This window comes from Ictalurus punctatus, chromosome 27 (assembly GCF_001660625.3).
Source record: "Ictalurus punctatus breed USDA103 chromosome 27, Coco_2.0, whole genome shotgun sequence".
Taxonomy (NCBI): domain Eukaryota; kingdom Metazoa; phylum Chordata; class Actinopteri; order Siluriformes; family Ictaluridae; genus Ictalurus; species Ictalurus punctatus.
The window spans coordinates 14,405,483-14,432,561 of NC_030442.2; the positions used below are offsets into that span (position 1 = coordinate 14,405,483).

Below are 27,079 nucleotides of genomic sequence, written 5' to 3' on the forward strand. Positions count from 1 at the left end.
ATGCTTATCAGGTTGGAAAAGGTTACAAAACTACCTCTAAAGAGTTAGGACTCCACCAACACACAGACAGATTGTGTACAAATGGAGGAAATTCAAGACCATTGTCCCCAGGAGTGGATGACCAACAAAGATCATTCCAAGACCAAGACATGTAATAGTCTGCAAGGACACAAAGGAACCCAGGGTAACTTCTAAGCAGCTAAAGGCTTCACTCACATTGGCTAATGTTTTTTTTTTTTTTTTTTTTTTTTTTTTCCAGTTTCATTTTTATTGTACATTTCTGCTGAACTAAACATTTCTACTAAACAGTTCTGCTGAACTAAACATTTCTGCTGAACATATCTGCCGAACTAAACATTTCTGCTGGACATTTCTGTTGAACATCTCTGCTGAACACGTCTACCAAACATGTCTGCTGAACATCACCCCCCCCATCATAGTTACCCAATAACTGTCGCTGGTTATATAGATATTGTAAGACCCAACAACAGGCACAAAAATTTAAGTGGGAAGTGTCTGTAACTCCATAAAGTATATGATAAAGGGATGCCATTTATTTAAAAAAAATAAATAAATAAATAAAAAACTTCTGGGTACAACCCTTCATTGTATACCTTATTTTCTCGAGTTTTAGAAAAAAACATCACGTCCTTTTAGCCACTGGGAAATAGATGGGTATTTAGCAGACTTCCAGTGCAACAGTAGGGAACGTCTTGCTATAAGGGATGTGAAAGCAATAACATCCTTTTGTATCAAGCTCAATTGAACTGAGTCAGCAGGAATCCCAAATACAGCAATCAATGGGCAAGGTTTTAAATCTACCCCGAAAATAGTGGACATGATGGTAAAATAAAACGGACCAAAAACCATGGAGATCAGAGCAGAAGAAAAACATATGGCCAAGATGGCAGGGAGAGCCATGGCATTTATCAAACTTGTCCTCTACGTCCGGATACATCACAGAAAGTCTCGACTTTGACAGATGGACTCTGTTTAAAACTTTGAACTGTATAAGTCCAAGACGAGCACAAGAAGTGGTAGACTGTACCCTCCCTATAGCATGTTCCCAACACTTGGCTAATGTTAATGTTCATGAGTCCACCATCAGGAGAACACTGAACAACAATGGTGTGCATGGCAGGGTTGCAAGGAGAAAGTCACTGCTCTCCAAAAAGAACATTGCTACCCATCTGCAGTTTGCTAAAGATCTTGTGGACAAGCCTGAAAGCTACTGGAAAAATATTTTGTGGATAAACGAGACCAAAATAGAACTTTTGGTTTAAATGAGAAGCGTTATGTTTGAAGAAAGGAAAACACTGCATTCCAGCATAAGAACATTATCACATCTGTGAAGCATGGTGGTGGTAGTGTCATGGTTTGGGCCTATTTTTCAACAACTGGGCCAGGACGGCTTGCCATCATTGATGGAACAATGAATTCTGAATTACAGTACACCAGCAAATTTTAAAGGAAAATGTCAGGACATTTTTTAGGTCTGTGAACTGAATCTCAGGAGAAAGTGGGTCATTCAGCAAGAAAACGACCCTAAGCACACAAGTCATTCTACCAAGACTGGTTAAAGAAGAATAAAGTTAATGTTTTGGAATGGCCAAGTCAAAGTCCTGACCTTAATCCAATAGAAATGTTGTGGAAGGACCTGAAGCAAGCAGATGAACTGAGGAAATCCACCAACATCCCAGAGTTGAAGCTGTTCTGTACTGAGGAACGGGCTGAAATTTCTCCAAGCCGATGTGCAGGACTGATCAACAGTTACCGCAAACGTTTAGTTGCTGTTATTGCTACACAAGGGGGTCAGACCAGACACTGAAAGCAACATACTTTTGCCACTCACAGATATGTAATATTGAATCATTTTCCTCAGTAAATAAGTGAACAAGTATAATATTTTTGTCTCATTTGTTTAATTGGGTTCTCTTTATCTACTTTTAGAACGTGTGTCAAAATCTGACGATGTTTTAGGTCATATTTATGCAGAAATCTAGAAAATTCTAAAGGGTTCACAAACTTTCAAGCATTGCTGTAGGATCTAAATTTAAGCCTGCTGAAAACTCCATCTTAGATCAGCATTGACCATGAACTGGTTAAAGCTGGAATTCTATTCTGGTTTACCTGGTCAGAACTAGTTAAGATTTTACTTACAGTTTGGTGAAGCTGGTAAAAGAATGGTTAAACTGGTGGAGCTGCTTAGTGAAGGGTTCCCACAGAATGACAAACTTGGTTTTAGATTTGACCCTGCTGAAAAATCCAGTGTAGACCAGCTTTAATCCTGAACTACTTAAGCAGGTGTACTAGTCTGGTGTACCTGGTCAAAACTGTTTGAACTTGCTGTATACTTCAGCCTGGTGAGCTGGTCTATGCACAGTTAAATTGGTGGAGTAGCTTGGTGAAGCTAGTAAAAGCATTGTTAAAATGGTTCACTAACTCAGTGAAGCTGGTGAAAACATGGTTAAACTGGTGGATCAGCTTAGTGACACTGAAATAGAAAGTTTGTGTGTAACTTACTTACCACATCATATGACAACATTTGGGGTTGGCTGAACTTGGGGTTAACTTACTGTAAGCATCAGACTAATATTCATGACAATATCTGTAGCTTCCTGTAGGGACTTGAATATACCATCCATGCTGAACTTAATTCCCAAGATACACAACTAATATTCTACATGAACGCCTGCATATCTGTCAGAGCCTGGGTCTGTACATTATCAATAATAGGTTTCTCTTTGGTTGGGTGTCGGGGGAGAAGCATGTTTTGCAAATGCCTAGTCAATCCATCCATCCATGTTCTACCGCTTACTCCTTTTCAGGGTCACGGGGAACCTGGAGCCTATCCCAGGGAGCATCGGACACAAGGCGGGGAACACCCTGGACAGGGTGCCAGTCCATCGCAGGGCACAATCATACATAATAACATACACACTCACACAACCATACACTACGGACACTTTAGACACGCCAATCAGCCTACCATGCATGTCTTTGGACTGGGGGAGGAAACCGGAGTATCCGGAGGAAACCCCCGCAGCACGGGGAGAACATGCAAACTCCGCACACACATGGCCCCGGCGGGACTCGAACTCCGGACGCTGGAAGTGTGAAGCGAACTTGCTAACCACTAAGTCTGCCTAGTCAATACCACAGTAAATTATGTGGTTATAAATTTAGAGCTCTTCTCAGTGCATTAATAGTTAAACCACTAATCTGTCGCACCACATCACAATTATATTACTGTGTTGATTAAAAAGGCACATACACACACACAAACACACAGTTTTATATACTGTATTTTAATATTTCATAACAAGTCTTCTATATGTCAAAGTACTTTAAACATAGATTAACTATAATATAAATAAATAGGAGTAAATCATTAACGAATTGACTTTAAATCTATTAGAGATACTACAAATCATGAAAAAGTATATTTAACAAGATAAAAGAATAAACCGAGATAAACTGGATTAAAAACACCTATACAGCTATAGAGTGTTTCTAATGTTCCCTAAAAAGCTATTCAACAGTTTAAGGGCATTGTAAGACAGATGTCTTCCACCAGATATGCTGCAACTGATACACAGGATTTACAGTAGACAAATTTCAGCTGGGCACAGTTCTCAGGATGGGCTATACTGCTTTGAGAGAGCAGGAAGATATGTAGTGTGAGGGATATGCAGTGGAGTATAAAGAATTAAATATATTATAAACAGAAACCAATTCAAGACTGTCAGTTCAATTAAAAAAAAAACACTAAAATGTAATTAACAAATTATTACAATCTTATTATCTGTAGTCATTAAAATGATCATCTATATTATCTTTATCATTATCATCTTTTCTATCATTATCACTAACTACCAATGTCTGCATTCCTTGCATGTGGTGCAGGGGTAATGTCTGGTGCAACAGTCGTGTACCACAAAGTAGCTTTTTCCCCCAACCATATTAGGCTCTGAATTACAGTAGCTTTGGCGCCAAACAATTTGTGGTACTGATGACAGCATGCATAAGGGCATGTTACTGATGAAGGTGAATGATGGCTTTCATTTCTTGGAAAAACACAAGGCTTTCTTTAGCTACCCGCGGTTTTATGTGTATTGCATCAGTCCTTCACCTCTCATGCACCTTCATATTAATCAGTCTTTAGGAGGACAAACGTATCCAGATTCCATAATAACAGTTTATTTTAAGAGGTAATTAAGATGTTGCTAAAGGGTTTTTTTAAAAATATATTTTGTTTTTTTATTTTTAAATAACTATGAAAATGCAATTAATGTTGCCATACTCAATGCCTGAACATGTATTTTTTGCAATGTTTACTCAGAAATTGGATGTCTCCTTTTACATAGTGAGTAGTACCAGGGAATGCTGTATTCATTTAATGTTTGTATTAGTCTCTTGTTGGAATTGGCTATCTGCTCGGACAGTCTAAAGCGGGGGTGTGAACAGCAAGGTACTGAAAACTGTCCACTGGGGTCCCATTCATGTTTAGAGGGTGGTAGCACCTTTTTTGCTTCATGCTGAAGTCCACTATCAACTCCTTTGTCTTGCTGAAGTTCAGGGAGAGGTTGTTCTTCTGGCACCAGTTCTCCAGGCTTTTAATCTCATCCAGCTAGGCCTTCGTCATTATCAGAGATCAGGCCCACCACTACAGTGTCGTCAGCAAACTTGGCAATGGTGGTAGAGTTGGAATTTTGTGTTTTAATATTATGTAGGTCCCCTTTGTGCCACCAAAACAGCTCTGATTTGTTCAGGTATGAGCTCCACAAGACCTCTGAAGGTGTGCTGTGGTGTCTGGCGCCAAGACGTTAGCAGCAGATCCTTTAAGTCATGTAAGCTGCGAAGTTGGGCCTCCATGGATCGGACTTGTTTGTCCAGCACATCCCACTGATGCTCGATTGGATTGAGAGCTGGGGAGTTTGGAGGCCAAATCAACACCTTGAACTCTGTCATGTTCCTAAAATAATTCCTGAACAATTATATTGCTGTAAGAGGCCACTACCTTTAGAGAATACCATTGTTATGGTGTTTAATTGGTCTGCAACAAGGTTTAGATAGGTGGTAAGTGTAAAAGTAACATCGACATGAATGCCAGGACCCAAGGATTCCTAGCAGAACATTTCCCAGAACATCACACTACCTCTGCCGGCTTCCATCCTGTGCATCCTGGTGCCATCTTTTTCTCAGGTAAGCAATGAACACACACACCGGCCATCCATATGATGTAAAAGAAAATGTGATTCATATCAGACCAGGCCACCTTCTTCCATACTTCCATCCTGCGATGCACTGTTCTGACACCTTTCACCCGTTCTAAAGAATTTACTTTTCTTTTAATCACTCTGGGCATTATGTTTATATCCCTGAAATATGACACAAGATATATAATCTAATGACTTCCAAATACAAGACTAACAAGACTAACAAGACTAACAAGATTAAGGGCATTTGTGTTTCCTCTAATCAGCCACAAGATGTCGCTGTTTATTCAGGTGTTAATTATTTCACCTCGATATAACAGTAATTAAGCTCACTGAAATCAGTTGGTGCAGCATTCATATGAGTGAGCAATGTACTTTCTGTTTCCATACTTATTATGGGATTATACTTCTGGGAATTCTAAAAATGAAATCTATTTTGTGCACATATTTTAGTTGCTTGATTAATTTAATAATAAAAACAAAGGGCTACAGGAAATCTGTCTTTATTTTCAGAATTACATGTAATGACAAAGTGCACAAAGCAAACAATAATAAAAACATAATGCCAACTCAAAAGGTCAAAATAAAAGTACATATGATTAATTAACAGTATTTTCCATGATACTTTTCGGTCATGAGTCCATCACACAACAAACCCATATACAGTCTCAGGCAACCCGTGCCCTCAATTGCCTAGTGCCATGAAAGAAAAAGAACAGAGAAAAAAAAAGAAAAATGTGCTACTGTTATGTTTGGTCTCTGTGTTGCTGCAGAACACAATTTTAATTAATGTACAAAAAAGTGCTTACCCCTATGAAATGATATTTAAAAAAAAATACTGCACCAAATAAGATTTTCCACTAATAGAATAATAAACAAACGTCAAAACATCAAATGAATTTCCAACACATTTTTATGCTTATGATCGTACTCTTACAGTCCTACTCGACTGAATCCGGTTTATGCAGACAAAAATAAAAAAATAAAAAAAATACATGGAATACAATGTTGTATGAATATTCAGTGGGGACATACCTGATGTCTTTGCAAATCTAGCATGACATACAAATTAATTTCTTTTAAGGAGGCCATGAGTAAAAAAAAAACAAAAAACGATTGAGCACTGAAAAGAAACAGCAATTATCACAATGCAAATAGTTTATAAGATCTGGTTTTAACTATATTCCATTACGGAAGATCACCAGAGCTATGATAAAGCCTCACAGGCTGACTAATACCAGATTGATCTCACCTGGGAGAGATCAGTGGGAGAGAAGACATTCTGACAAATTGGAGTGTTGCCAATAAAACATTACACCATAGTGGCACAGAATAAGATGATCCAAACTTAAAGGTCATGGCTGGAGGATCGTGCTGCTGCTCAGCAGTGCAGCCAGTCTGTTTTCACCTCTCCCACTTTGACGATTCTAAAGTTCTCATCCATTTTGTAATAGTAGGAGCCTTTGAAGAAGTAGCTGTAGGCTGTAGGGCACAAAAAAAAAAAAAAAAAACACAATATGAAGCTGAAACAATAATGCCAGGAGAATCCACAATCCCAGTCCTACGTTTCGATTTTGATTCCCTAGACTTAATTGTAATAACGTATGCTGTGCTAGTGAAGTGAGTTAACACAGATTAAGGGAAACAAACAAATATATAATCATGCAGCACATCAAGTTTGCACCCTTAATAAAAGGTCAGCAAGTCAACATTCCGGGTATAAGAGATGCTGTTCTGTCCTCACATTGCACTTAAAATGTATTATCTGAGTCAGCCTAGAGTCTTTTTCCCTTGCTGTTTAAAAACCTTGAGGTAACTGGCTATTGTGCTAAATTGCAGCTTTGCGCTGGACTTCATTTTGCAGTTGGTCAATGTTTCCACATAGTCATGTGAAAAAATAAGTACACCCCATGGAAATTGTTGGCTTTTTTTGTCATATTTGGACAAGAATCATTGATTATCTTTGAAACAGCGCCTATTACTGAAGTTGATATATTTGAAGAAAACCATAAGGAAAATTAGCTTTTTCAATCATTTATTCAACATTAATATCAATAGATGTGATATTCTTCTGTGGAAAAAGTAAGTACACCCTTGGCTTGAGAAGCTAGTATTGCCCCCTTTAGCAGAAATAACTTCTTGTAGGTGTTTTGCATAACTGTCCACCAGGCTTGCAGGAATTTCTGACTACTCTTCCATGCAATATTCTTTCAGTTGCAAGATGTTTGAGGGTTTTCTTGCACGTACTGCCTGTTTCAAATCCCCCCACAACTTTTAAATTGTATTCAAATCCAGGCTTTGATTAGACCATTCCATAACCCTCCATTTCTTCTTTTTGAGCCATTCCTTGTTGGATTTGCTTAGGATGTGTGCTTAGGATCATTATCCACTTGAAAGGTCCACTTCAACTTTCGGACAGATGGTTTCACATTATCTTCAAGTGCTCTTTGATGTGATGCAGAATTCAGAGTTGGATCATTGAATGCAAGCAGTCCAGTCGCTGAGGCAGCGAACAACCTCAAACCACAACATTTCCACCACCATGCTTCACAGTTGGTATAAGGTGCTTCTCTTGAAAAGCTGTATTTGGTCTGTGCCAAACATATCTGCTGTTACTGTGGCCAAACAACTCTATCTTTGATTCATCTGACCAGAGCACATTATTCCAAAAGGCATGGTCTTTGTCAATATTCTCATTGGAAAACTGTAGTCTTTTTCCTGCAGATCAAATTTGTGCAATCTCTTTCTGATCGTAGAAACACACACTTTGACACCAACAGCTGCAAGACTTACTAGCAGATCATGTGATGAAATTTTGGGGTTCTTGGAGACATCTTTTTGCATCAGACGGTCTGCTCTTGGGCTGAATTTGCTGGGACGACCAGTCCTGGACAAACTGGCAGTCATTTGAAATCTGCGCCAATTGTAGATTATTTTCCTTACAGTGGAATGATGTAATTCAAATAATTTGAATATCTTTTAAAATCCCTTACCAGAGTCATAGGCATCCACAACTTTTTTTTCTGAAGGCCTTACAGAGCGCTTTACATTTTGGCATGATGACACCACACACCTCAATAACAAAGGGAACAGCAGACACTAGATATGAGTGGGGTATAAATAAGACAGGTTCCACCTGCACTCCCTAAGCAGGTACAAATCACTGGCACCCAATCTTCAACAATGATTCTAATTTTATCGAATAGAAGGGGTGAAAAATGTAGGGGTGTGCTTATTTTTTCCATGTGACTGATCTGTTTTTTTTTTATGTACATTTAAACTGTGAAAATTACTACAAAATGTCAATTTTAAGTGTAATTTGATAGTGTATCACCTTTATTAATAGGCACTGTTTCAAAAAGGATCAAATGTTTGCTTGTCCAAATATGTGTTTAAAAAAAACAAACAAACAAAAAAAAAGCCAACAATTTCCATGGGGTGTACTAATTTTTTCACATGACTGTAGCTGCATGTTCCAGATTCTGAAAATATAGTTTGTCTTATGTTCATGCTAATTAATATCTAGTAGAACCTAGTAGAACAGCAGGTCACAAGTTGATGTATGTAGTGCCGCAGGTGGTGGGATTCAGAATCAGTACAAAGCAATAATAACTAGATTTTATCTTTTTTTTTTTTTTTTTTTTTCCCCCTGTTAATATACTTTTCCTGGATGACTGGGCTAGTGACTTGTCCCCTCGTGTAATTATTCACTTTGTATTTTTGTGCAGATCAACAAATTATTTTCTGTATATCCAGTTAAGAGGCAGAAGTCTTATATTATATATATAATCTTAATCTGCAAATTAAGATACAATTCAAATGAATACTTTTTGAAGAACTGATTCTTTCTGTCTTGGCTGCTTTATGAATTTTTATGGTTGCTTTATTTAAAGATTCAAATTTATACGTAACAGGGAAGGAAATAGGTTAATTGATAAAGTCCATGTCAGAAATTGGTCCTCAAGTAAACATTCACTCTGAAGCTATGGCTAAAACAAATAAGGTGCTGGCATTTACAGGAAATGGGGAAAAAATGATCTGCAACATAGAGTTGGTTAGCTACCAGCATAGAGGCTCGTTTCAGGCAACACACACACTTGCTCTATTTAACACTTTTTTTTTTTTTTTTTTTTTTAATAGAGTGTATGTGGGAGTTTAGGTGACGACTGACTGCAGTAAGAGTGTGCTTGTGTGTGTTCTCTGCATAAAATGGAGCAGTGATATAACTAGCAAGAAGTCCATGTTGACTTTCTACAAACCTACCCACATATTTGCCACATGATAACAGGTCACCTGAGGAATATAATGTTTATAGATTATACAGTAACTTTATCTATTAATGAGATCATATAAAAACCACTGAGTCTCTTACTCTCTCCGTTCAAACTTAAGGCAGCGTCCAAATCATCAGGAAGTCCGTTCCAGAAATCAGCAATGGGTTTGGGGAAGCTGGGATCCATTATTAAATGGGTCTCATCGTATCTGTGAGGTTAAAAATCAAACCAGGTGCTGTTTACATGCTAACAAACAAGACAACATTGTAGCTAATTACTGCTGGATACAGATGTTTAATCAAGACATTGGCCGTTTAACATATGCTGGTAATGTTATTTCAAGAAATTGCTAGGCATACAGTTAAGTGCAAAATTTTGGATCCATCAAAGACCAGATAACATGTCTTCAGTAAGGAATAAAACACATGTTATAAGAAAATAATCAACAGCCGAATGACATGTTACCACCCTGAAATTGAATATTTTCCAATAACAGCACATTCCAACGTGTTTTATTCCTTTTACACCACAGCAATTTGGCAATAATTATAATGGGGTAAAAAATACTGAAGAATGCTATACTTTATACTTATTATTTTACAGTTATGTTTAATGTTGTGGAAGATCCACGAAACAAGTTAGTTTCTGTTATTACTTGTTATAGCAGAAGCTATAAATAGTTGTTCCCTACACAGTCTCTTTTTTCTCCCTGGAAGGCAATAAGACGACAAAATGTAGCTTGTCGTGTTACAGAGAAACCACAAAGCCCAAATCCCTCCAGCCTGAAGACTTTTTTACATTGGAAAGTTACAGCTTTACCTCTGACTGTTACTGGAGACTCCTTCCAAAACTGGTAAATAAATTAGAAGAATCATTTTAACCCATTTAGGTGGAGTGTCCACCATACAAATCCCTGTGTAAGTTACCATAGAAATGATAACATATTAGAAAAGGTGCATTAACATAAACCTGTTGGCAATTTAAGCAACACCTTCTAACCAATCAGAATCAAGAAATGCATAAAGCTGTGATACAACACAGTCTGTATTATTTGACCATTTGGGAACATCTGTGAAATCAAAGTTGTCTTTATTTTGTCCTAAGGGTATGAAAACTTTTACACTCAAATATATATGTAATTTAATTTCAGCATTTTTCCTCCACTGAACATGACTCTTGATTATTTGTATTGTTATCTCTGTCACAGTGTGTGTGATAGTTGAGACGGTACCTCCAGAATTTGTCTCCAGAGAACAGGTAGGTCTTCTTGGTCTTTTGGTAGGCAAAGGCCGCATCTATGTGGGGAACATCTGATGCAAAGCCCATGGAGGAGATCTTTTTAGGATAGCCTCTATCCAGATTGCTCCCTGAATACACCCACACTTCATTACCTAGGATACACACACACACACACACACACACTTGATATGACGACATACATAGAGACTAAATCCAGGTATTTTTAAGATAAGAGACCAAAATAAACTAAGTAGGTCTTATTTATATATATAGTCTTTATTTGACTAACAAAATCAATTTGACAAAGTTTGTCCGTAATGTGTAATGAAACATTCCAGTGTTTTACATCTTGATTAATATAACTCCTCACGCAATTGTGCATTATAACTTTTCCCCAAAGTATGACATGGTAGGACACATTTTATAAGTGTTATCTATAAAGCTGAATCTTCCTCCAAACCCCAAAAAAATAACAAATACAGGGACTGCAGATACAGAGCTCTTTTAAAAACTGGTTTTCTTTTTTTGTGTCAATAATAAGGGAAATGTAATCTCAGTATATTACAATTACTCAGACAGATTGTACACCATCATAGAGAACTAGCTGCAAATAGTCTCCTTGGAGACGTGGGACACTGGAAAGTGGTCGGTCGCTGAGTCATAGCCTTGGAGAGGGGCTGAGACAGAATTACAGAGTACATCAGACCTAAATATAACTTTGTAATTGAACTTTCTTTTGTAATTTCATATTGATTGCAAAAAATTAGTAGCTATTTTCTATTTCTATCTGTTTATTAAGTTATATATATCATTAAAATGATTGTCATTGATTTAATTTTATGATATCCTCTGTGCAACTTTACCTGAAAAGAACACGGACTTCTCCTCCAGCGGGTTCTCATAGGCTGCATCTATCTTCTCAGGAAGCTCACTCCAGAAAGTGGCCACCAACAATGGTCCTGATGGCTTCTTGTCTTTGTTAGTAGTTCTAAACAGGAACCTGAGAGGAAATAAGATAATTGACCCAGGGTTGACTTTGAGTTGAATGACTCTATGCATAAATAAAACTGGATTCAGTAAAGAGTGATGCTGGTGAGGAATAGAATAGCATCACTTCAAAAAAGGGACCGAAGTGGCAGCCAAAGGCTAGAGTGAAAAAGAGAAGGAGTTAGTGATGAGGAACTGTGTAAGTGTGTGTGTGTGTGTGTGAGAGAGAGAGAGAGAAAGAGAGAGAGAGAGAGCAAGACCGAGAGATAAAGTGAGAGAGAGGCTGCATTAGTAGATTTGCCTCTTGGCAACAATGGGGTGATTCATTGGAGCATCTGTTTCTCGTTATGGCAGAGAGCGGAGCCACTGGGACAGGCCCAAACTGTGCTTTTCCAACATTCAGCCCAGCAACAATACCCACTTCCCCCAGCTCCTTTTCCGCTGACCTATTTCTCAAAGGCCAAATTATTTCAGACCTTGAATAGGCAGATCCGGCCTATGCATTTCAATAAACAGCAAATACAAAAAAAAATCAGGCTACAGCAATGTTTTAACCCTGTAATTACTCCACTCGAGTCCACCACTGCATTGAGTCCTTCATTGAAAGTCTTCCTACTGATGCTGTTCTTTGAATTTACAAAACGTTTCTTATTGTTTGCAGGCTTTTGGATTTTCCCCTTGCTTTGTACCATGCAGATAACTGACAATTAACTGACCTCAGGTAAACAACAACCTTCTAGAAAAGAGCCTGTGCTGGAGAGCACGTTGAAGTACAACCTCATACTAATGTGGTGAATGTAAACTGTCATTACTACCAAGATGTTTCACATTCCAAAAGTACTCCACTTTCAGTGGTCACCAGCATGAGAGCAGTCAGGATGGCAAGACAGTGGGTGAGAGTCATCACCTGTCAAGCTATATCCCACTGTCCCAACATCAGCATGATGTGTAGTGAAATGGCCTCCAAAATTCATATAGCTCCAATGTCACCCTATATAACATGCCATATAATCAGTCAAAATTCCAGACTGTTATGACAAGTTTTAAGATGTGTTCAGTCAAGCCAGTGCCTTTGCCCTACCTCCACACAGACCTTATGGACATACCATTGATTGGTTTTCTGACCTTACTCCAGCAAGGTCACATATGTTCTCTATTTCCCACAGAAAATAAAGCAATAGAGGAGTCCATCATTGAGACATTATAACAGGGGTACATCATATCATCCACTTGAGTACTTCTGTAAGCATCTTCATTTCTAAGAAAGGAGGAAGTAGTAGACCCAATACTGACTATTGCATCTCAGGCAAACTTCAGAAGGCACAATCTGTCCTGCAACAACTAACATCCACCACCATATTTACCAAACTTGATGTATGAAATACTTTCAATCTTATTAGGATTCAGGAAGTGCTTACATCAAAAACAGCATTTAGTACACCATGTAACTATAAATACTTAGTTATGGCATAGGGATTGGTAAATGCCCCTGCTATTGTCCAGATACAGAAAATCTGCCCTCCAAGATATACTGGGCAGATTTGTCATCACATACATTGGCAACATATATCATTATCCCTAACGACTGAAAGATTGGATTCAATAGGCAAAATAGGAAACTTTAATCTATTCAAATAAGCTGGGAAATGTGAGCTCCATGTATCCTGTGAACCTTTTGGGCTATATTATTAGTTAAGGAGAATTTATCAAGAACTACACAACAATTTGGAGAGTCACTGAATAGCCAACGCCCCAATGCTTAAAGACCTTCAAAGGTTAATAGGTTTCCCCATCTTCCACAGTTCCACAACTGTGCCTGTCATATCACTTTTAACGGGTGTTTCCAAGAAACATGTTTGCACCACCCAGGCAGACCACCCATACATTCACCACAGCTCTTTTCAAACACCCTGATGCCTTTCATCATGGATGCCTCAGATATCATTAGATATCATCAACATGGAGGATCTCCATCAAAAATAATTCCCACTGCATTCTTTAAAGGAAAATCACTTTCAGGGAATAAAACTCGATTCCATGGTAAACAGGAACTGATGGCCATCAAACTGGCACGGGAGGAGTGACATCATTAATTAGAGCGGATGGAACATCTACTGCAAACTTTAAAAATCTAGAGTAAATGCCACACAAACCTCAGGTAAATGCCACACAAATCACCAAAATGTGTATTCCACAAGATATAGTACCAGACAGGGGTTCCTATTTCACATCACAATTATGGAGATCATGAAAAAGCTAGGAATCTCAATCAGCCTCATTTCATTATCAAGAGAGATAACTTAACCATTCTTAACCATTTATGAAGAGTGTTCTGATGGTCACATTTTGTCTCATAGGAGGAATATACCCTCTCACACCCTTCCAGTTTGCTACAAACCATTATTGTTGACTGAAGCACCTGCTGTTAATGAATCGTTTCATAAAAGCAAAAGGGCCTGGGAGGAGGTCCAGAGATGCACAGAACTAGCATTCATTCTACAGGAATTTGCTGACAGACATTGCTCTGCTACACCACTGTTCAAACCAGGGGAGCTGGTATGCTTGTACACAATAGATTTCCATCCATCAAGAAGTGGTCAAGTTTCCCTTTTCAAACCTGTAATTCTTGGTCCCTCCTTCTGTAATCACAGTAAGGGCCATCTTAGTCACAGAAGACAGCTACAGTAACTCATACTCTGAGAGGGTTACAGTACTCAAGAACACTGCTGAGTCTCAGCTCAAGAAGCCTTGGACCCAGCACTTGTTGGAGAATTCCACGCTAAATGCTTGGATCACTCAGCTCCATGGACAAGGATGGAGATGAAGATGAATATAAAATACCATCTCAGAATGAGCTCTCTGGTGGAAAGGTGGAGTTCTGTCATGTCAAAGTCAGTGCCTGCTGCAGATTACAATATCCATGATGCTCAGCCAAACACAATGTTAGCTGGCATGCAGTCACAGGGCTCATTTTTGTACCTTGTACCTATATATGTATATCTATACACGTTTTACTCCCTATATATTCACATTTTTAAGCTAAATGCATCCCTATAAAATTGTCCTATGCCCAGACTTATTCTTTCAGAGCAGATTGGTATTCCCAACAAACAGCAAAAAAAAAAGGACAAATGAATGTATATACGTGACTTGGATGAATGGGAGAGTTAAGACTTTCATGTTCCTATTGCATCACAGTCCACCTATAGCTCTAGACGCTAGGAATGGTAGACGCGGTAATCAAATGACTAGACGCCACTCCCTTCCAGCACTGAGTTAACAGCTGCTCTTGAATACACACCTGTCAGCATTCCCTTCTTATAGTCCAGCAAGCTCCAACAGGACAGCAAGAGAGGATTACAGGGAAACTGCCTAAAGGTCCACTGACTCACAAGAAAACAATCAGAGCTTTAATTATATATAATATATATATATATATATATATATATATATATATATATATATATATATATATATATATATATATATATATATATATAAAAAAAACTGAATACTTAAAGCAAAATAAAGAGATGGAATTTCCACTGCAGCCACACAAATATAATGCACACAGAATTTATTATCCATGGAAGTTTTTCAACATATCTGCCTCTTTGTCTGATTGCCAAATGGTTTACACAGCTGTAGAAAGTGACCCAACTGTTGTGAATATCTCAGGGCTAATATCATCTTTCCTTAGAGTAGTGAGCCTCTTTATTACTTGCTGACTGAGTTTAGGATCATTCTAAAATATATATTTGATCACAATGGCATTTCCAATATCTTAATATGATTTGTTTAACTACCATCAGGTATTTGCAGGAATAATCATTTTCTTCCCACAAAGGCCATGAAGTTTAGACTTCATACAACTTCTGCGTTCACCTTTTTTTTTTTTTTATAAAGAGAAGTTAAAATCAAATCTGTTGCAAAATTCTACTGAAATGTAGCCATGTGAGGCAATAAAAGGCTCTCTGAAATACTCTTTCTTAACAGCTGGTGTTTATACTACTGAGTCCAACATATAACAGCTGTGCTGTAAATAATCCTGAATTGATCCTAATCTAAACAAAACACACAGGAAAGCTACTAACAACAAAAGATTATAATTAAAGTAAATTAAAAACAAACATGCACATGTATAGTTGAGCAAAAGCAGGCAGCTCTGTAACGAGATTTTCATACTTCATACCTATTTGCCATGTGCAATTTTTAACTAGAGGGCTATGCCAATCAGGATAGTGTCCAAATACCCTAGATAGTTCTTGGGCATGAAGTGAAGGAATATGAACAGACCTCATAGGTGGTCATCACGAGGGTCCCAACTGTATTCAGAATTGGCAAATTAAGTTGTCAGTTTAAGTTAAAAAACACGGTCACTAGCTATGTGGGAAAAGTTATATGTATTGTGTTGATGGTGCATGCTGCTTATATACACAATATGGGCAATAGTATATGCACAACTGACCATAAGGTATCATGTAAGTGTCTTCCCCAAATTATTGCCACAAAGTTGTAAGGACACAGTTGTCTAGAATGTCTTTGTATGCTGTAGCACTGAAACTGCCCTCCACTTGAACTAAGAGGCCCGAACCTGGTCCAGCATGACAGAGCTCCTGTGCAGGTGCAAGGCCCATGATGATTTGCCAATGTTTGAGTGGAAGAACTCGAGTGGCCCAAGCCCTGACCTCAACCCCACTGAACACATTTGCCATGAATTGGACCACTGACAATGTCCTCACATGTACTATTGTGATTATTAACAGTATTTTATGTTTATCATTATTACTTTTAATACTCAGATGCAAGTTTGATAATACAGATCGGATGATGCTTTTAAATATTCTAATTACAACAAACTTTGGAACTGACTTTAGTGGTATGAAAAATGTGATTGCTGATACTGGGAGTTACAGCAGAAGTTTGGATGATTCATACAATTATTTATTTTAACTTCCAATTTGAATATTTAATATTGACCGTCACTGTACCAGACTTGAATTTCAAGGTAAAAGCTAGGTGTCACAAGCATTATCAGACAGCTGGATTGAATTTCCAAGAGGAAAAAAAAAAACCCCAAAACATTTCAGTTCTTTACAGGATAAAGAAAAAAAAACCTCTGTTTAAGTAACACTCCACCCCCATGCACAGATGTCTGATCAATGCTGAACTTCGTAGATAATTCTGAGGATTCAATACCGGTCTATGAGGTATTTCGGCATTAGTTCCTCACTACCGGTGCTTACCAGAAATCTGAATACAGCCCTCAGTGTGTGTGTGTGGTCTCCTGATCATCATTGCTAACCACAGAGCAGTAAGGATTGAATTCGTATTAAAGATAGGTCTGTGTTCAGAACACTAAGCGCACTCTTTTGCTCCAAAGGCTCGATTCGGAGACCACATTATGTACATAAGCGTGGTGTGTGTTCAAACCAACAACTTCAATGAGTTTTGCTTAGGATTGCATTATTTGGGTTAACTGAGCCAATCAGATCCAGTCCCCAACAGAGGACATCTGGAGTGAACGGATGTCTGTCTGTGTGTGTGTGTGTGTGTGCGCGTCACCATAGGGGTTTACTCAGTTACAACTTGATTAAACACGTATGCATGCTAATTTTGTGGCTTTCATTTCTACTTTCATTTGCAAGCCACCTAAGAGTTTAGTACATCGAATACAGTGACTACTGCAAAAAGCAGACAACATACATACTTGTAAACATTATGGAAAGCCTGTGATGGAATGTTTTATCTGAGGTTTAATTATGTAATTATAAGAAAACAGTACAGTCAGCAGATCAACCCGAAGTTTGTTGAAGCATGCTTTTTGTTTATGCCATGAAACATTTTGCTGTGGAATCTGCAGAGCGATTTGTGGTTACTGCACACAGTCTAGCCACACAGACAGATTGCAGTTACAGATGCAGCATAACTTGTATACAATGGTGCTTGAGAGTTTGTGAACCCTTTATGATTTTCTATATATCTGCATAAATATGAACTAAAACATCATCAGATTTATCTATGGAGGAAAATGATCCAATATTACATATCTGTGACTGGCAAAAGTATATGAACCTCTAGGATGAGCAGTTAATTTGAAGGAAAAATTCAGGTCAGGTGCTTTCAATCAATGGGATGACAATCAGGTGTGATTGAGGACCTGTCTTATATAAAGAACAGGGATCTATCAGAGTCTTATCTTCACAACACCTATTTGTGGAAATGTATCATGGCACGAACAAAGGAGATTTCTGAAGACCTCAGGAAGAGTTGTTGCTCATCAAGCTGGAAAAGGTTACAAAACCATCTCTAAAACGTTAGGACTCCAGTAGTCCACAGTCAGACAGATTGTGTATAAATGGAGGAAATTCAAGACCACTGTTACCCTTCCCAGGAATGGAGACCAACAATGATCACTCCAAGACCAAGCAAATGTTTTGGAATGACCAAGTCAAAGTCCTGACCTTAATCCAATAGAAATGTTGTGGAAGGACCTGAAGCAGGCAGTTCATGTGAGGAAACCCACCAACATCCCAGAGTTGAAGCTCTTCTGTACTGAGGAACTGGCTAAAATTCCTCCAAGCCGATGTGCAGGACTGATCAACAGTTACCCCAAACGTTTAGACAAGTGGGTCACACCAGATACTGAAAACAACTGTTCACATACTTTTGCCACTCACAGATGTGTAATATTGGATCATTTACCACAATAAATAAACAACCAACTATAATATTTTTGTCTCATTTGTTTAATTTCGTTCTCTTTATCTACTTTTAGGACCTGTGTGAAAATCTGATGACGTTTTAGGTCATATTTATGCATAAATCTAGCAAATTCTATATGGTTCACAACCTTGCAAGCACCACAGTAGCTCTTTCAATAAATTGAATATAATTTGCTGTGATGGTTTTAACATTATAACAGTATTTCTTTAAATACATATGATTTTTCTTTTGAAAGATTGTTTATTTTTATATATGACTTTCCAGCCATTTTCCACAATCATTTTTTTTAAACCACTTAGAGATTAGTTGACTATGAACTGCCTGTAAGTCATTCTTGTCATATAGAAATTTAAATCTTTATGTAAAACCACCCTCGTGGTAAAATAATGTCTAAATTCTATTTGTGCAGCATTTAACCCCAAAGATATGCAAAACATAGAACATTGGTTCTTAAGCTGTAACAAAAAACAACTAATAAATCCCACAGGACAGAATTTTAATTTCTAGATTATTTAAATGTGGTCAATAATATTTTGGTCATTTATTAGTCATAGAGCTTTGTGCTCCTGAGCGTTTCACTGAAAACACATTTCATGTTAAACTTGGTTGAAATGTCTAGTCAGACATGACATTAGCATATTTCAAACTGCAATTGTTAATTTAGCAAGTGATCTAATCCTGACCCTGATACAGGCACCGTGCCACAGAAAAGACAGACAGCATCACAGTTACCTTTTTGTAAAGAAGAAAATCTCCCCTCTGATCTGTGCTATAGCATCAAATATGATGTTCTCTTTGCAGATATCCAAAGGAGTGACTGGACCCTGAGTGGGAAGAACTGGCTTTCCTGTTGGCACACCTGTGAGTGAGAGAAATAGTCTTACATCATTCTGATGCTTATATATGTGATAAAACATGACAGGATGTACTGTTATAGGAAAATAATCAACGGCTGGGTGGTGTGATGCGGCCCGAGGAGAAGTGGAGTTACTGGTAACACCGTGAAGTTGATACATTTCCAATAACTGTATGTCCCAAAATTGTTTAGTCCTCTTGTACCAAAGCAATTTGCCAACAGTTACATTTTGCTTATTTATAGTTGTATCTAATGTCGTGGAACACCAGCCTTTCTCTAACTGTTACAAAGCACTGCTACTGGAGACTTCATGCATACATGCTAAATGAACACTTCCTTACAGACAAGAGCACCATATAAACAATTACATATTCGTGTTTTTGTATTTGTGTGTAATTTTCTACTATAGAAATAAAATAAGCACATTACTATAAACCTACTCTATGATTTGAATTACCTTCAATACTATAATCAGAACTGCTGTTACAGACCATATGACCAATCAGATTTGAGAATTCAATAATGCTGTGGTATGTCATTTTAATTGTAGCATCATTAAACGTGTTTTGTTTGACTCTCTAATTACCGTAGAGCTCCTGAATTCCTCTGATGTCATCGTTGGGGAGCCTGAAGTTCTTAGTGTAGGTGTAGATGGGAGCCATGAGTGCTCCAGGGTCTTGGGAGTGCTCCAGGCCTAGAGCATGGCCAAACTCATGAGCTGCCACCAAGAACAGACTGTAGCCTGGAGGATAGTGGACAAAGAATGGGTCAACACACCTGAGCCTGGTCATTGTAATATATAATTATAATACAGGTCATCTTAAACTAGCATTCAGTAATGACAGTGCCATATTGTTAGTCAAGATGGTGTCAAATTATGTGTTGTGCATTGTATATTTTACATCTAAGCCAAACAGATCCAGTGATTGATCACCTTGGTCTGGACAAAAGCCCCATTTGCGGTCTTCATCAAAACTCTTGGTGGCACTACACCACATCTTCCCATCATTACGTCCAGAGGTGGTGCATGCGTCATAGGATTTGCCCAGGAAAATAAACGGGAACACACAGGGAGCTCCTTCAGCATTCCCTCCAATCGTAGACATGGCTGAAGGGCAAGGAAGAACACAACTTCATGAAAGGATATAGAGTAAAACTATACCTCGAGCTATGCTTTTCACTTTTGCAAGAGTCTTCTATATTTTGTCAATAAACCAATGGCCATGTACTTCTACTTCCACTGAAAGAGGCACTATGACTGCCATGGCAGATAACATAGCCACACTCTGCAACTGGTGCATGGGCACATGTTTAGACAGATGTAAAGATAGCTAATCAACTTACAACCTTTAAGATACCAAAATCTGAGGTGTACTACACCTATCTGATGCCTGATTAGGAGTGTATAAGGCTGAAACTAGAGCAGCTTAAACAACTGTGAACAGTTACTACAGCGACCAATAACAACAGAGACAAGGATCTGGAGTTAAATAAAATGTGCCTGTCTGTTTTAGCAGGGTTTAGCAAAATATAGGCAACCACTTGATGCTTTTTAATCCATCTGAAACCAATTCCAGAATAATTTCCATTTCATCATGAAAAAAGTTCCAGACCTTTTCAGGATTCTTCTTTTTTTTTTTTTTTTCTTCCCAAATGTCATTCTTAATATATTTAGTAAACTAATTATTTTTCCTGTCACCCAGCTCTATATTAAGGGTAGCTTCTAATGTTCTTAATGCTAAAAGAGTGCAAAGCAACATGCAAATGTGTCTGTTACTCACATTCCACACTTTCTTAAGGCTATTTCACAGTACAACCGGCAATAAATGATTTTTACAGCAGTGTTTTAGTATCTAGGGAAATATTAATAGCATGATACATCTGACATTAAGAGTCTCACTGGTAGTTAATGGAAAAAGCCTGTCTTGTTATCAAAAATGAAGAAATGACATTTGAAACCAAGTCTAAGCATTCAGATCTCTATTGCAAAAAGATCTGTCCTGACTCGCAACACGCTCTCTTTGGTTGTGAATGTAAAAGAATCTGACAGAGATGCTTTTAACATTAGCACAACACCAGATGCTTTGAACATTAGTATGGCGATATTATTAGAGAAATGAAACTCCAAAATGGGTGAAATGAGAGGCTTTACTTTTCCCGCACTGCTCAGGTTTTATTTTGAACGATGGACTTGATGCAGCCCAAGCCTTCTTTTGCTTTTTAGTCAGATGTTATACAGTATACACACACACTGGCACAGAAACACACACAGGACTACATTCTCAGAGAATTAGATCCAGATGAAGAGGCCTGCTCTCTTAGTTTTAGCCAGTTTTTTGACACAATGGAAAAAAAAAACTACTGCCAGCCCACAGTGAAAAAAAAAACAAAAAAAACAACCAAAACATATGCGTGACTTTCATAGCCTTCTAATAGATTAACAGGACAAATGGACACTGCAGATGGTTCTATCATACTTAAGGGATGGGATAAGGAATTTAGAAATATCTATCAATTATGGCAAAATACAGTAAGTAATAAATATTGATATTTTGGTCATTAGAATGAGATATTTTTAGAAATATTTAGTAGGTTGAACAGTTTGCATTTGTGCCCATGTGAGTGACAAAGCTTTAACCAAAATGACTAAACATTCAGCTAAGATGGAAGATAAAATTAAAACATATAAATGATTTGCTTGATATATTTTGATATATTATAATATATATATATATATATATATAATATATTTATATATATATATAATATATTTATATAATATATTTATATAATATTATATTTATATATGTGTATATATGTATTGAATCAATAATTACAGTATGTACCATATGCAACTTATCTGTGCATATAGAAGTCTTTAACTGAAGTGGCTCAAAAAGAAACCAAACTGCTGTTATTTTTGGCTGAAATATGGCCTAAGTGGACATTTTTCCTGCTAAGTGTAAAGCACTTTTTTTTTTTTTTTTTTTTTTTTTAAAATACTGCCCGTTTATGTGGCTAAATTAGCATGACTCTCTAAAATGACTCTCTGCCAACTGAATGTGACCACAACAAATATTATATCTTAGTAATATTACCTGACAATTAAGCTTTCATTTGTCAATGTGTCCAAATACTATATCTCTCGAGTCCTTTAACATCTCAAAATACTGCTACACTTCACATTGTATTAGTAATAATTGTCTATAACTCAAAATGGTTCCAGCCACAACCACATTATGACTCACAACCACATTGCAGCAATCCTTTTAATAAGAAAAGTGTGATGCATTGGGACAGTAAAAAATAACGAGGTACCAGTTTCGGGGCAGAATCCATAGGTCTTGTCCTGGTCATAGTTCTCGGTAGTGGCGCACCAACGGTACCCGTCGTCTCTACCTGAAGTGGTGCAGCTGTCATACTTCTCTCCTAGGAACGTGAAGGGGAACTTGCATGGTGCTCCTTCTCCATTTCCACCCAGTGTGAGCAGCACTGCAAAATGCAAAGTACACTCTTAAAAACGTCAAGGGTTATTTAAGGGTGGAACTCTTTCCAAGAGATAATTAGCTTCCTGCTGATATCGATCTGATACTGAAAAGATTGTATGGCATCTTCTGTGGTAATACATACTAAAATATTTTGGTCAAACTGGTGTTCTACCATGGGTTTCTCAGTCATGTGTAGGATGAGTGCTATATACAGTATAAACATCAAGCATCTGCAATAATGTATAGCTGCAAAGTCTGTCATTAAATATACAAGTACAGTGAAATTAATTTCTTCACATATACCAACTTGTTAGGAAGTTTGGTTCAGACCACAGAGTCAGTCATGATACAACACCCCTGAAGAAACTGAGAGTAAGGGTCTTGTATAACGACCAACACATGGCAGCTTGGCGGTGCTGGGATTCAAACTCTCATCCTTCTCACTGAGAGCTGAGACCCTATATCGTGGTCTCATCTCTGCTATGCAAATAATATAAAATGGCAATATATTTTTTTGGAAAATTTAGTAATAGCATCAGCAATATCGGCTAAATGGTACTCACATTCATGTGGACAGAACCCGTACTTTCCATCAGTGTCAAAGTCATAGGTTGTCGAACACCACAGAAATCCATCATCACGTCCTTCATTTGTGCAGGTGTTGTATAGTTTACCCATGAAGTGGAACGGAAACTTACAGAACTCCCCCTCTGCATTGCCAAACTTCACCTTTACAACTAGAGAGACGGTAATGGAAAACATAGTTTTACTTGGGCCATGGAGAAAGACCTTTATATTCATGAAAACCGTATGGTGAAAATACCTTGACCCTCTCCCAAAGTCCAATGCTCATCATCATCAAAGTGGGAATCTCCTCCAATCCCAGGACCCGGAGCGAACGCGTGGGCCAGGAGACCATCCTTACCATCAAACGGATAACCATCACCATGCTCTAAAGATCACACCAATGTCGAGTCAGCACATACTGTATACCATCACATTCCTGATAAATGTAGTGTATCCTGATTTCTACAACACATCTGAGAAGTCTGTAACAACATGCTGGGATTCATTCACATCTGAGTCATCTGTGGTTTTTGTTTGCTATGTCCTGTTCTTCTTTGGGTTCATTGGCAGGACAGAGATACAGCCACTGGATAAAAATCTCAGCTGGTCAAAAACAAGCAAGGTTTTGGAAAAAGTAATTATCTTGTGATTTCTTTGGACAGTTCATGTGCCCTCATAAGCTGCAATTTCCAGTAAACTGAGCTGTGCTTTTAATTATACAGTGAAACTGCAAAGGCAAAGTTGAACCAAACCACAGCTTGTGCAGAGAGTAACTGTAGTTAGTGTCTATTCATGTTGTATTTTCTCAAAGTATATCTAGCATTAAGTATTGCATACATCGAAATCCTTAAAAAAAAAAAAAAAAAAAAAAAAAAAAAAAAAAACTGTTGGTCATCTGACATGTAACTTTTCTTGTCAGTGATTCTTGTACTTTATTTACTAAGGTGTCTGAAGACACCAGACAAACAATCACACCAGAATGTTTTTACAAATACCATTGCGCCCAAAGTTGATCATGATATCAGCCTCTCCGGTCGTAAGGCGTGTGAATTTCAGAGGTGTAACATCACTCCAGACTTTAAAAGCACGGAAGAATGCATCATCGATCGTCTCCTCATCCATGTCTGGACTGTGACCCAAGATCCTAAAGAGAAGATAGATAGTTAGACATCCATACTCAAAAGTGAAGTCTCTTATACCCTTGTACTCTTAGAATAGACCGTGTTTGACATGATAAAATCCTACAAGACTTGTGGTTATGACTCATTTATAGTGTTGGTTTCACATCCAACTATAAGGGCATCATCTATCAAAATATTCCCTTTTCTGTCTTTGACTCATTCTGTTACTAGTGATGCAAACAGCATCGTTCCTGTCAGCTCTAGCCACAGAAGGCAGCGTCAGGACATTCTTTAAACATTGCTAATGCTGTCGTTGCTTTCCAGTTGGGTTCTTTGTGGCTCGCAGAGATACCAAATATGGCTTTTGTTATATATATTTTTCAGAGAAGAAGAAAAAAAAAACATTTTCGGATCCAAAAAGGGGACTGGACATCATTTACCAGAACAAAATGTTTGAGTAGTCTCATTTTGCTATCTCAGAAAACAAACAGCAGGACGCCTTGGCAGTCACACACACACACACACACACACACACACACCTGTATGTAATTTCATTATTTTGCCACTTAGGCTTTGCCGGGAAGAAGTTGTAATTGGCAACATCTGGGACACCACAGCGTGGCTTCTTCATAATCTCAACTGTGTTCTGGTCAATCTCTCCCGTCTCCGGAAGAGAAAAGAACTTCTGCATCTTCTTCAGTGTGTCCTTCAGAACCATCAAGTTGCAGCGATCTTGTGGGCAGCCATAGAACTTATTCAAATAATGCTTTAGATATATAAGACAGTTAAGGAGAGAGGGAGGAGGACGAGGAAGAGAAGGAGAGAGAGAAGAAAACAAGAACAGAGTTGACAGAGTTTAGAGGTTAACCTCACTGGAAGTGCTACCACATTCCAAACCTTCTCCAACCACATCCCACATAAAATAAATAAATAGTTTAGAACTTTATTTAAACATTCATTTTATGGTCTTAGGCACTCTTTATAAATGACAGCTTTTAACGTATAACACAATAAATAAGAAAAGATGTCTTTCCAAAACAAAGGCAGGATTTTGCATTGTGGCAAGAAAAAAAAAAGTCTAGAAAATATATTTTTTTAATTCCTAATAAAAATAAATAAATCCCCCATCATGAACATTAACTCCAGGTTACAATGAAATATCTCAAAGTGTTTACCTGTAAAACCCATGACACATTTTCCACATTAATTCTCATGACTCACTCACCAGCGCTACTTCTTTGTCTGTCCGGGATATAGGATCATCGCCTGGGAACTTAATGATTGGCGAAGGCGCTGCAAAAGTTCCTAAAGTTGCAAGAACCTGAAACAAGAGAGCTCGAAGGACTAAATGCCTCCGTCTGAAAAGCGTAAAGAAACTCATTTTATCTGGTTGCAGAAGGAGCCTGGACACAGACGGTAGTAACAGCTCGGCACCGTGCGCTCTTGAAGCTCCAGTGTGCGCGCGCACGTGTGTGTGCGTGCGTGTGTGTTTTTCGCTCGTTTTCCTACACTACTGCACACAACCGATCCGGAGCTCGCGCACAGGCGGGCTCGTGGACGCGCACGCACAGTACTCCGGCGCCGCTTGATTCCCGGTGGCTCGAGGACAGTGAAATTGGAGCCGCCAGCGCGTGCACCGAGTGACGTGCTCATGCGCGCAAACTGAAGCAGACCAGATGTGCAAAGACGAAAACACGAAGGAAAGTCCTGATGTGACTCGTGATCTCAGGCAATCACATGGATTTTACTCACGTGAATTTTAGACACTCAAAAAAAAAGACATGACAGAGACAAATATATCTAAATGTTCTAAACACTTAAAGACTTCGAATATGCATTTATAGAAGTCTCTAAATGCACCATTTGAGGTAAACATAAGGTGTATGGTGAAAACTTGTGAGATCATAAGTTTGTATTCATCATAAGTTTGGATTTTGGTTTGATGCATTAGACAGCACTCAGACCCCACCATCATCAAAACACTTAGTGAAGAAATAGATTTAATAACAACGATGTTCATCACTGTAGTACAGTTCCAGAGGTTTGTAGAATCTCGGCCAATGCACATTGAAATTGAAGCTGCAGTGTATTTCACTAATAACTGTAGGTTATTCAAATTTGAGTGTATACCTACAGTATATACAGTGTCCTCCAATAATATTGGCACTATGTTAAAAAAAAATCACAAATACTCTGCTCTCGTGGATATCAACCAATTGCAAACAAATCAGGTTTATGCAATAAATAAATAAATAAATAAATAAATAAATTTGTTAAATATAGGTGTGCAAAAGTATTGGCACTCCCATGAATTCATCCATCCATCCATCTTCAACCGCTTACTCCTTTTCAGGGTTGTGGATTCATAATGGAAAAATTTATTTGAAGTATATTCCCATTGATATTATTATTATTATTATTATTATTATTATTATTATTAGTAGTAGTAGTAGTAGTAGTAGTAGTACACCTGAGTGACTAGGAACAAGAAAATGTTCAACCATGACTTCCTGTTTCAGAGGAATAAATATGGTGTAGCACATAGGCCAAATTCCCTTACTCATTCATAACAATGGGTAAGTCCAAGGTCGTTGAGCTTCAC

At 37.9% G+C, this 27,079-nt stretch overlaps 1 protein-coding gene across 1 annotated transcript; it reads right to left on the minus strand.

The window, feature by feature from the left end:
- Positions 1 to 5,706: 5,706 nt before the first annotated feature.
- mmp2 (matrix metallopeptidase 2) lies at positions 5,707 to 26,116 on the minus strand. Its single transcript, XM_017459289.2, has 13 exons — positions 25,703 to 26,116; positions 25,017 to 25,243; positions 24,352 to 24,500; positions 23,613 to 23,741; positions 23,353 to 23,526; positions 22,620 to 22,793; positions 20,236 to 20,409; positions 19,888 to 20,043; positions 19,178 to 19,304; positions 11,596 to 11,732; positions 10,725 to 10,884; positions 9,592 to 9,701; positions 5,707 to 6,701 (listed from the first exon to the last, which is right to left on the minus strand). Exons 1-13 carry the CDS (start codon positions 25,856 to 25,858, stop codon positions 6,601 to 6,603), a joined length of 1,974 nt encoding a protein of 657 aa, XP_017314778.1. The 5' UTR covers positions 25,859 to 26,116; the 3' UTR covers positions 5,707 to 6,600.
- Between the last annotated feature and the right edge of the window lie 963 nt (positions 26,117 to 27,079).